Source organism: Artemia franciscana, chromosome 15 (genome assembly GCF_032884065.1).
Source record: "Artemia franciscana chromosome 15, ASM3288406v1, whole genome shotgun sequence".
Lineage (NCBI taxonomy): Eukaryota > Metazoa > Arthropoda > Branchiopoda > Anostraca > Artemiidae > Artemia > Artemia franciscana.
In genome coordinates this window covers 27,823,545-27,836,510 of record NC_088877.1, presented here as the reverse complement: position 1 = coordinate 27,836,510, position 12,966 = coordinate 27,823,545, and the positions used below count along the sequence as shown (strand labels likewise).

At 34.5% G+C, this 12,966-nt stretch overlaps 1 protein-coding gene across 3 annotated transcripts in view; it reads right to left on the bottom strand.

The window, feature by feature from the left end:
• Positions 1-12,740, bottom strand: part of LOC136036278 (double-stranded RNA-binding protein Staufen homolog 2-like) — a 79,935-nt gene extending 67,195 nt beyond the window's left edge. For 2 of the 3 annotated variants that reach the window (XM_065718420.1, XM_065718421.1), the window contains exons 1-2: positions 12,583-12,740; positions 6,265-6,482 (exon numbers count right to left, since the gene is read on the bottom strand). In XM_065718420.1, the coding sequence (XP_065574492.1) occupies positions 6,265-6,433 (169 nt within the window). In that variant the 5' untranslated portion in view covers positions 6,434-6,482; positions 12,583-12,740. The remainder of the gene's footprint in view (positions 1-6,264; positions 6,483-12,582) is intronic. The other variant, XM_065718422.1, reaches the window with a different exon arrangement.
• Between the last annotated feature and the right edge of the window lie 226 nt (positions 12,741-12,966).

Here is a 12,966-nt window from a genome sequence, read left to right as displayed (position 1 = left end):
GAAATTGCCATCTCACTGGGAAAAGCAGCCCGAGCTCAGGACACCCAGAAGCTTTATCAGATTCTCACTAAAACTACAGGAAAAAAGGCAGCTGTGTCAGAAATTGTCAGAGAACCAAGGAAAAACCATTTCCTCCCAGAATGGTCAGATGATTAGATGGAAACAACATTTCCAATCATTGCTAAATCCATCTCATTCATCCCCCTTTGACAATCTTGCCCAATCTGTCGAGAAAAAACCTATGATATTGAATTGGGCGCTCCTACAAAAGCCGAAATCCTCAAAACAATAAAAACACTAAAGAATCGCAAGTCCCCTGATGAAGATGACCTTTCTCCTGAACTATACAAGAAATACCCCAAAGTAACAGCTGAGCAGATCCATGGCATCCTTCAAGACGCATGGAAAACTAATTCCTTCCTAAAGGACTGGAATCTTCCATTTATTACCCTTTCACAAGAAAGGAGACAAGCCTGAATGTAGAAATTACTGAGAAATAAGTCTTATAGATATCGTGGTAAATATATTCGGGGTAATTCTTTTAAATCGTTTCAAAAGTGTCCAGGAGAAAAATACCCGCGAAAATCCAGCTGGTATCAGACAAGGCAGAGATAATATTTCCTGCACCCTACTTATTATCCAACAGTTCCAAAGGTATAACTTACCTCTAGCTTTAAGATTCCTCGACTACACCGCGGCCTTCGACTCCGTTACTCGTCACAAGTTGTGGAAAATCCTAGAGATTGATGGCATGCCTGTAAAGGTTACTGAACTTATTCATGCATATTAATCAGAGTCAACAAGCCGGATAAGAATTTATGGCGAGGAAACGTGAAGAATTCCTAGTCGAAAGTGGAGTAAAGCAAGGCTGTGTTCTCTCTCCAATCCTGTTTAACTACTGTATAGACTGGGTGCTAGATAATGTCCTAGTGCAACACAATAGTGCCCAAATTAGAAAAAGATCTGTCCTTGACTGACTTGGATTACGCTGATGATGTCAAAATCCTCTCTGAACATGCTCAAAAGATACTAGATGATATTGTCGAATGGTTAAATCAGATTGGACTTAAAGTAAGCACAGAGAAAACTAAATTGACGATCATGAATGATCCAACCCAAACATCTTTGAGCGTAAACTTAACTCGGCTAGAAAAGGTTGAGCGCTTTTCCTACCTAGGCTCCATACTTTGCACTGACGGCTCTTCAGACTTAGACATCCATCAAAGAATACATAAGGCGCAGTTTGCTTTAGCATCCCTTCAAAAACCTCTTTGGAACTGCCGAGAAATCTCTATTCAGACTAAAATTCAAATCTATACAGCCATGGTCCGACCCATCCTACTCTATGGATGCGAGACTTGGTCCTTGAAGCTTCAACACAAGAGAGCAGTAGCTGCCTTCGAACATGGATGCTTACGCCAAATGCTTAGAATTTGTCGGTAAAATCGCATATCAAACACCGATAATCGCCAACTCTGCAAGATAAGAAGAGATACCGCTACCACCCTTAAAAAACGCTGCTTAGAATGGCTGGGTCACGTCTTGAGGAGACCACCAGAGTACCTGCTTCTTCGAATCCTTTTAGTTGAGCCCTAAGACTCTTGGAATAGGCATCAAGGAGGGAAAAAGAAGAACCGGTGGACCCTGATCAAGTCTGATCTGGATCCCATTGTTAGCTTTGAGAAATTTTGACATATATGGTCACCCCAGTGGCTCCCGTTCGCAGAGCGATTGGCAGCAGATCGTGAAACGTGGTCCAAAGAGGTCACAAGGATCCTGGGTGCCGGGCGAGGCGGAAACGCCTGACTCCCACCACAAGTACAAGTAAGTAACCCTTTTCTTGTAATAGATGAGACCTCGAAGGAGGAACTCGTGAAACAAAGCTGAAGAGGAAGGGAATGTGGTGGTTTTTCATGTATATTTTATTTTACTTATAAGATAGTCTCTTGACTCTTACTTCATTAATGTTTGGTCTAAATATTGTAATTTTTACCTCTTTTGGCTTTGAACAATAAACATCTCTGTTGAAAATCTTTGAACTTGGTGAATTTAGATTGAGAAAAGGGCTCCTGTTTGAAATGGACTCTAGGACTTGTGTTCTAATTGTTGTTGGTTGCTGTGGTAAAAGTTGCCACAACCAAATGTACATACAAGCCCCACATATCTTTCACACAAAAGTAGCCAGAATCATTTAAAAAGTATATAGTCAAGAAAACTCTGACCATGAACCTTAACATTACTTAATTCTTATGGTCTATGCACTAACAGACTTCAGAAATTTTGCTTGTTCTGCAAACTAACAGGCTTATAAGATTTATAAGTTGGGGATTTCTTAGACTATGTAACTTTGAAGCCTGCTAGCACTCCGCTTGTAAAGGTATGCAATCTAAAGTTTCTTGTAAATTGTCCCCTTTGTTATAAGTGCCTGGCAACTGAACTTCAAGCAAAACATGGCAATGTTTATTTTGGTCACTTCCCAGGAAGCTATCATGGCAGTGGCCAATCCTATATGATCAGTTCCAGGTGAGTCAATCAATATTTTTCGTATAGCCCACGCCTAACATGGATTTATTATCAGAAAGATAAGAAAATTTTACCTTGTTTTAAGTGGGGTCATAAAATAATTTTAAATTTGTATGATTAGAGAAAAAATTGGGCTCATGCCCCTTCCAACTGCAAATGCAGACGAATTCCTAGTTCTAGTAACCATGCTTATGATTTTAAGTGAATAGCTCTTTTATTTTGAAATTTACCAACCCTCTTCAGGATCTGCAAAACAATTACCTTTGAAAACTAATTTTGATATTACTCTAAGCGATATGGCTATGGGACTAGAATAATGCAACAGCAAATTCATATTTAATACCATAAAGAAGAATTTGGCTCATATTCTTTTTTTTCTAGAACTGCGGTAGCAGCTCTATCAAGTTGAAAACTTCTTGTACTTAAAACAATATGGTAGATTTTGATATTACTTTACAGCCATTTATTAACAGGTTCATAACTAATTGTACATGATTTAAGTTGTGAAAGCCTCGATTACGACCTAAAAAAGAATAAATTAAGGAGTATTTTTCTTTGCTATTTATCTTTGTTCTCTGGGTGCTGTGAATGTATTGGTATTGTACCCTGGTTTGGCTACTGTTGAGATTACAACATGATAAAGTTGCTGACTCTTTTGTGGTTCAGACATACAGTACTACGCTATCAAGAACAAGAACCAATATTCAATGCTGTTGTGCACCTTGAATAGGATGAGCTACTGGAATTTTGGAGATGGCAATTATAGGCTTTGATAAGATTAAATATAATAAAAATTAAAATCAAAATAATTTTTCAAGAATTATGGTATATATAAACTTTAGAGGGTATTTTTGTAGCAGAAATAGAAGGACATCTGGATATTACTGCAATAGCTTATTATGCAACAGATGCATTAAAAAAAAACTAGATTAAATCACAAATACATATTAGGAAATAGCATAAAAAGATGAAAAACACTATGCAAGGAAAAAAAACATTTAACAAACTCAAGTTTCTAATTGGTACAATATTATGATACAAATTCAAAGACTTTTAGTTTATCAGATACAAGTTTCTTTAATTTTTTTTCCTTTTTCTGTATAAAGTTAATTTGTGTTACTTTTTCATGTATCCCAAAAGTTCAAAACCTTGTTTTTTGGGGAAAGCATATTTGGGCATGTATCAGTATACAATAAATATGTGTATTTTTTCAACCACTGTCATAATTAAAAGTTTGCCTGTTCTTATATTTTCATTTCATTTTAATCATGCCCTGCAAATGCCTTTGAAAACCCTTTTTAACATGATTGCAGTAAATTCTTTGATGAAGATGGATGACCTTTGACAGCATATATAAGAAGAAAGAAGAGATAGTAAAAAAAATAATTAGGGCAAGGATAGTTTTACTTGATGTGTTATGGGATTTTTCTACCTGTTGCTCACCTGCTGCCTACCAACTTTACCCTATAACGAAATCACGGGAATATAGGAAATAATCCAGTCACATATTTAAACTAAACTAAATTTGCATCATCTGTGTAACATATGGACCAGCAAACCCCCTCCCCCTTTCAGAACTCAAAACCAAATCTCTCATTCATTTACTTTAGAAGGTTTTAAAATAAGAATCTCTTATACATATAAAGATTTTAAAGTGTAATTTCATTATCTCATAGGATTTGTGCTTTTTGGCACAAGTTTTACAGCAAGCAAAAAATGATACTTTTTACCTTTGGTACAAATCTTACTGCAAGCAAAAAATGATACTTTTTTGACTACCAAAATTAGATTCAAACTTTTGAATAAGCCAATTAGAAACCAGATTTCTATTTTCTGGTCTGGTCAACAAACTGAAGGTGAAAACCCTCGTTATAATAAATCTTTGCAAAGAGGTTAGACCATATGTTGTATAATCAAAATAAGAAATGTGTTGCAACATTTCTGAGGTCAGTCTACCCAGTGCTTTATTTAGAAATCCGGGTTGATTCGGGATATATAAGGTGAACCAAAAGTTAGGAGTGTAATTCAGTTTTTTTGTAGTCACTCCTTGATGCACTTTACACTACCATCTTTCATTGGAGTCATTTTACCTGAAGTTGTATATGAAGTAAGAAAATAAAATTATTGTCAATAATTGTGTTTGTCTTTGAGTCAAGGTACCAGGTACAGTTCCTATTGTCTACTGGTTCGTTCCCAAGGGAATCTGCCCATCTCGGCAGACCTAAACGTCATGATATTGAATATGTCTCCAAGGTTATAGAGACTGGCCAATAGAACCCTCCCAATCTATATCCATTAACTATAAAGCTCCCATACCACAAACAACTTAAACTTTATAAGAAATAAATAAACTTTATAAGAAACCCCCCCCCCCGTAACATCCAGCATGAAATTTTTACAGGAGCAACACTATAGTTGTTTTTTTTTCTATATCACCAACTAAAATATGTAGTTATCAATCAGTGGTGTCAATTGGAAGGGGGGAGTACGATTTTTCCCCCTTGCAGATTTTTAAAATAGCTTTTTTCCAATATTTCATTGAAAAATGATTTTTTTGTTACTTTGACTGCAAAATTTAAAACCAACCCCACCCCTGAATTTGGGGACTAGTACCCTCCCCCTAATTTCCGTGAATTTACACCACTAGTATCTGCCCCTTAAAGCATGTCTTGAGCCCAATAATTTCTTCAAGGTGAGTGAAGATGTTTTCCTTGAATATGGTTTCAAAATATGCTAACATTCAACTTGTCTCTGTTTCCTGACATCCAGTCAATTTTGTTGCTCTTTTAAATGTGTCATGTATCTACAGCTGTGTTATTTTGCCCTAAAATATGAAAATTACTATTTTCTTCTGATTTATTTCATGATAAGCAAAATTTGCTTCTAGAAACAAAGTGTTCCAAAATAATCACTGCTATTATTTTGACAATGTTTCGTTGTAAGAGGCTTGTAAGAGGCTTTTGTATCATGCCAAATCCTCCTTTGAGTATTTGTACAACACATAAATGAAATTTAAAAATAATAGGAAATGTGTCAATACAAACTCTAAATATCAAAAAATAGAAAATTTACAATGAAAGAATTACAAAAATAAAATATGAGATGCTTCTTTTGACAAAGCCCAAGACTTTATCTTGGATTACATTGTTGTACATAGTTTAAGAAACTGGATTTGGAGAAAGCCCAAAGTCAAATCTTGACAACATAGACACATAGAAGATGTGCTTGCAATAACCACAGTACTTTCACATACTAAAGAGTCCCTTAAGTTCCCTCAGTCCCTCAGGTTCAGACCAGAAAACATAATTTTATGTGCTGCACACTAAATTGAGGTAAAAGGCAGTTGGCTTGGTAAAGTGATTATCACTGTAGCAGCCAAAATTCAACCATTCTAAGTCTGTTCCCAGACTGCTATGCCTGGGATTAACAGAATAATGGTGTGTAGAAACAAATCATCTTTAGTGCAAGTTAACAGACAGGCATTTTTTTTGAAGATACTTATCAACTTCTCACAGTAGTCTGCATATAATTTTAAATTCAATCCCTTGAAAAAAAAATCCTCTTTCCTAGGGCTCTCATAAGCTCGATTTTTGTCCTCATGGATACTTATGGATATTGGAAATATGTCCTTTGGTTTTAAGCATGGCAATATATAAATTTAAATAAGCTACAAATCTGTTGAAGCACATATCTTTTTTCAAGCAAAGAAAAGAACAGGGACTCAGGAAGAAGAAGAAATACCTGGTATTGTCATACCACTGTTTTGCTGGGTGTTAGTGAGGTAGCTTGCTCTTCCTCTTGGAACCCTTCCAGTTCCAGGATAATTGTGGCTTGGACCATATAGACTTGAAGAGCTTTGATTTTGCATATATCCTTGATTGTAGCTGTATTGCATTGGAGCAAACGGCATTGTATTAACGTTAGCTTAAAGAAGATTGTCTTAAAGATGAACAGAAAACCTGAAAAAAATGGCTTAAATAGGTGTATTTGCAAAAAACATTTTCTGACACTGAATAATTAAAAGTGGATTGTTGGAAGCCCACCTATGGTCTATTACCATTACATGTCACAAAAACTAGGATCCACAATTGTCTGAGAAGATTGTACATCATAGAAGAAATGCTTCATAAACAACAGTCTTATATCTGGTAAGATAGAAGTGAAACAGTGATTTGGTCTAGAGTTTTACCCATAGATCTGCAAATGACTTTGTGAATTTTTACTTTTTTATTGTACATTTTAGTACTGTGAAGACGAAAAAGGAACGGGTTTAAGCATGCTGCCAGTTATGTGAGTTTTTTTTTCTAAAACATATTTGATATTGTTTTTATAAAAATTGAAATTGACACAAAGGGACTGGAGATTTTTTTTTTTCTTAGAGAAGATTTGAGAGTGCAAAAAGCAAATTCTTTTATAAAATATCTAAAATCAGTCTCCTTTTGTCAAGTGGCTAACAGCAAAAGCAAAGTAAGGCAATGTTGGCTTTGGTATAAAGATATTGCAGTTGATCCTTTGGCCATTTAGATAAATCTCTGATTCACCCTTTGGTCTGATTTGTTTGTATTAAACTTTGGCTCAACTAGTTCTTTATTCTTCTGTCATGTCTCACATTTGATTAGCTCTGCACTTTTGCAGTGATTGATAATAGCAATATTATTTTTCCTTTGTGGAGGTGAGGTGTTACTGTTCTTCAAGGGGGGTTGCTCATTCCTTTGCACTAAGACTGGAGGTAATCATTGCACATTTCAGAAGGTTTGGGAAATATCTACTCGGCAGTTTAAGGACTATTGGATCAAAGTTGATTTTAGCCTATTGGTGGAAACAGATACTCTGGCTGGATTCTAAACTTTGCCACAAAGGTTTCTATTGGCAATTCTGCAGAAGCATCACTGTACAACCGCAAATCTTAAGAGACTTGTAAGCTGAAAAATTAAGTGATAGTCTACTCACAAAGCCTGATCATTAATGATTGAAACAAGCTAATAAATATTTTCATAGAGCAAATCAATAAAAAGACTGAAAAGAAGTATGGAATAGAATTTCTTTTTTAGGGTATAGCAACTTTGTTCATTTTATTGGTTTGCATTATGCTTTACGCATATTTTTCATCAACAATTAGTTCATGGCTATATATGGCTCCAATAGTGGGGCCAAGTGGGGCTGGGACACACTTGTAAGGGTAGTAATTTAGTAGCCTACATTTGGAATCAATGTTAAAACATATATCAAGTTGTCTGCTCATCTTCTAGATTGCAAACATATTGAGAAAACATATAGTCAAAATTCATTTAAATTGTATTTTAGCTGTGAAATTTTCCTTGTATAAAAGTGTTGTAAGAATATTTTCAAATCATTCTTTTAAAAAATTTTATTAAAGATGGACAAAATAAAAGTTATTCAAGCAAAAACTGGGGAAATTTCGAGGAAATCCCTGATAGTTAAGGGTTTATTATGAAGAATTCTATTTCTTAAGCTAGAAAGAATGTAGATATTGCACAAGTCCTGATTACCAAAATGTTCTAAAGGTTGGCAACTTGCTTACTAAAAAAATGGCTTCTTTGTGGAAGATGGACAAAATAAAAGTGATTCAAGCAAAAACTGGGTAAACTTCAAGGAAATCCCAGAGAGTTAAGTTTTTGTTAGAAAAAATTCCATTGTTTAATCTAGAAAGAATGTAGATATTACACAAGTCATGATTACCAAAATGCTCCATAGGTTGGCAACTCTATGGCTAAAAAATGACTTCTTTATCTAGTGGTACAATGTCACACTTTAAATGCCCTTTAATCATTTGATTTAACGGGTATCAGGAAGGGTGTTTTTAGATGTAATTTATATGGGCTAGAATCATATATAATTACTCTCTTTTATATGTAAGTGTGAAGTTTAAGAAGGTGCAGATATTCTTTGTAAGACATTTGCTGCATTCTATAGACCATCTTAACTTCTCCAGGCTGCATTTTTTCCAGGAGTTCTTTGTCCTTTTCAAAAATAGAGCATGTGAAAGACATTCCACCTCAAGTTGCAATCAAACCAGTGCCTTATATGGTTTCATGAACACTCTAGAATGCTAGCTTGGGATTGTCCTTATAACAATGGCAAGGCAATGAAAGGTAGATGGTGACACAGTTTTGGCCTGGATGTGGAAATTCAATCTTGCATCAATATTGACTCCAGAGTCTCTTTCTTATTGCACTTACAACTTGAGACAAATGGCATCTTTCTTCTCTCCTCTTCAGAAACTATTATTTTATTACAAACAATTATTTTACTACAAACAGTAATCTACACTACCAACTGTATGCTAAGGCTAAGAAAAACTTTTGAGATAACTGTTTTTCAGCTAGAAAAACTAAAAACTGATCAGATATACCCATAATTTTGGATTGTTTTGGTAATTACCTACACATACAGTAAAAGACGATTGACAGCATAAGCCTACAGACTTGTAACCAGACTTCAACTTTGAATTTATATTCTATAAAGCACAAAAAATTGTTTGCCAAAAACTATTGTTGTAGGCAGCTACAGACAGTAAATCTAGTTGTTGTTTTATTTTCTAGAGCTACTGGTCTTGTTACAGCTACACATGGTAAAATTATAGATACACAAATCAACAAAGCTTTTGATGAAATCTTCCAGAGAGCAAATATTTTTTCAATGAGTGTGGCCTTGCTAGAGACCATTTACAGAATTCTAATTCTTCACCTAAATGATCAAATCATGTAAAGCAAGAAGCTTCCTGGTCATGAGATTATGTAACCATGTCAACTTTGGCTCAAACCAATCTTTCTGGAACAAAAGAATCAACTAAATATACTTTGAACTGGGATTATTTTCTTGTGATAGACAGACTACACTCCAAGTTTGAAGGGACAGGGCCCCCAGCACCCCAAATTGGCATCCCTACTTTTATTAATTAATTTGAGGAGAGACCTCTGCTAGGCTGGCAACTTTAGCAGGCCCACACAGAATACTTAGCTCCCTACACCCCTTTTTGATCAGAGTAAAATGACACCACTGTTGAAACTGTTGGATACATAAAGTTTGGTAGCTGGCATTTTTATTTATGTTAAAGTTTCTGAAATTGGATATAAAAATAATTAGAAGTCACAGAATTATGGGAAAGCATTAATAGGCAGAAAATAGGCATTCATGTCATGGCAGAGTTTACACTCAGTAAACATACCTGGAAGATGAATTTACTAAACTCAACTGCTACTGAAGAAAGAAAAAAGCCTTACATCTAGAAAAGCTTTTAAGGTAGTTTGAAAATGCCTTTTCAACAGGTACAAAGCTTTGGAAAAGCAACAGAAACTTTAGGGCTTTATCACTGATGGTCTACTCTTTATATTCTTTCCTTATTCATGCCAAGAACTTAGCAATATTTGCATGCTTAAGCTCAGAATGCTGAAAAGAATTTATTGGAATTTCAATTTATCCCTATTTATCTGACATTGACAAGCTGTTTGCTTGCTCAAAAAGGGATTAAAATCTTGTTCTCTTCACCATTTTGCTCCAGAAAGTATTTCCAAATGTAATTTGAAGTGGTTTTGAGTGTGATTTAAAATCACATTTCATATCCTCTGATAGTTTGACATTGTTCTCCATCAGGAAGCTATGAAGTGGGCAAAGACAGGTACCAATTCTATCAATACTAATATTTTTGGTGTACCATCTCCCTCCCCCCCCCCAGGGGGATTAGTTATGGAATCTCATATACATTTACCGGTAAAATTCTATACAAAGGGCACATTTCTATCTTGGAAAGTAGTTGAGTAAGGTGAAAAAGAGCCCCAGGAATGAATACAGAGCAAGTACCTACATCTACCCTTCAAAGGTTACTGACCAATATTATGAAGTGAAACCCTGAGAAATAAATATAATGATCAAAAGAGCTGGTGTAAGCCTAGAACCCTTGCTAAACATAAGGAAATATGTCATGAAACCAACTCTTAATTCATAACATACAGAATAATTAAAGTTAACACATTTTGCATAGAAAAAACCTTTATCTTTACATCTTTCCTTATATTTCCATTTTTCTATCATATTTCTAAATATTTGTGTCTATTCTCTAAGTCTTGAGAAGCATTCATAAACAAAAACCAAAACCTATCCAAACCTAATTTATCACTGTGTCTATTGACATATTTTTGTGAAACAATTAGATGATATTTTTCAGAAACCAGTAAAATTCTAATAAGGCTACTTTGCACTATCTTGGAAAGGAGTTATGTTAGGAAAATGAAACTTTCAGGAATGGATCTACAGAGTAAAGTATGTCTTGAGAAGGTATTTTGAAGTACCTATCTCTACTCCTTCTCTCCCTAGAAGATCCTGACCTTTAAAAATCTTTATATCATAAATGTGAAAACTTGCAAAATAGATCTTCTGCTGAAATGAAGTACAAAAAAAACTGTTTTCAGCTTCACAGTTTTGCTGAATCCCAATTTATAAGGTTTTAAAGATATACAAATACATTTTGTAAATTTGGTAATATTCTAGTTTAGTTTCTTTTTGCTATTTTGGAAAGAAAGTAAAACAGTTCAAAATAGGGATGAAACCTTTTTATTGACAGTGAATAGATATACATTGTATATGTGTTTGAAATATCCAGTTAAATAATTTTATATCTATTCACTGTTAATAAAAAGGTTTTATCCCTATTTTGAACTGTTTTACTTTCATCATGGAAAGGCAGTGGGGTCTTTGAAGTTATCTATTTTGGAAAGGGGTTATGTTAGGGAAATGAAACTTTCAGTAATGAATCCAGGGACAAAAACACACCCTGGGAGGGTACTGCAAAGGGTAAATATCTTGCAGTTCATATAATTGACTTACCATAAAGTGAACATACCACTTGATGCCTTTTTTTTGTTCTTTATAAATATCATAATTGCTTCTATCATAAATTCAAATTTAAACACTTTTTGACAAGCCTAACTCAACCTAACTGTAAACAATTTTGGCACTGAGAAAATATAGGTATTATTTTGTCAAAAATAACCAAGAGAACAGTTCATATTATTGACTTACCAATAAAGTGAACATACACTTGATGCCTTTTTTTTATGCTCTTTACAAATATAATAATCACTTCTATCCCAAATCCAAACTTAAGCACTTTTTGACCTAACCTAACCTAATTACAAATAATTTTGGCACTTAGAAAATGCAGCACTATTTTGTCAAAAACAACCAATAACTTATAGGCTACTTTAATTGAAGATTTGTCATTTTAAGAGCTCAAAAAGTGCTTAAATTTGAATTACAATAGAAGCAATTATTATATTTGTAAAGAGCATAAAAAGGCATCAAGTGGTATGTTCACTTTATTGGTTAGTCAATAATATGAACTTCAATATATTTTTTGTGATTATTATATTTGTAACAAACAAAAAAAACACATCAAGTGGTATGTTCACTTTATTGGTTGGCCAACTATAGCCTAATAGCTGCAAAATATTTACCCTGCAAAGCCTCTATGATAGCCCTCTTCTAAATCTTAAGTCTTAGAAATTTGCCCTTTCCAAGATAGCAAGAAGTCAATGGACTAGAATTTTACCTTCTTTTTCTCTGGTTTTAGTTCTGAAAATACAACTTCTGTTATTTCAATAGAATTTTAGGCCATATCAATGGGGTTTTTCTAAATTTAGGAAATTGGCTAGCAGATCTTTAACCTCATAAATTGGGATTGAGCAAAGTTATGAAGCTGAAAAGTTTCATTGTGCTTTATTTAAGCAGAGAGAATTATCAGGAGCTACATTTTCATAAAATAAGCCTGGAAAAGACTGAAAACCAAAAATAAAGGTAAAATGTTTCTGTCAAAATTTAGATATCTAGACCTGTTGTTTGACTAGGTTATGAAATTTTCTAGGCCTCATGAGTATATATTTTAGGCCTTGGATTCATTCCTGAAGGTTATATCCATCTAACTCAGCTACTTTGCAAGACAGCAAGAAGCCCTTCAGCTAGAACTTTACTCTGTAAAATTCTAAATGGACAGCTGTTGTCAGCACTCTGCTTAAATTAACCAAATGGAACATTTTGACGTACTGTTAGGCTAGAGAAAGAGATCCTTTCCTTCAGAGCGCGTGGCAAACTTCAATTTATATGCCTTTTTCGTTCTATGATCACATTCAAGGAATCAAGATATTTATGAATATAATGAATAGAATTATGCTGACATCTTCCCCGTGTTCTTTTACTTGTCCGATTACTTATCTGACTAATCCAAAGGCCTTTTTTCGCGTCAACCAAAGAGACTGTTTGAGCTCAACCACTCGGTGTGGTTGAGCTCAACCGCTGTTTTTGCGTGAAACAGTGACAAACCAGGTTGTCATGAAAAGTGTTTTTGCGTGAAACAATTGACTGGTTGAACCAGAACTGTCATTGTTTTTAACCTTAGGGTTCTACCATTCATAATTGTTGGTTGACCTT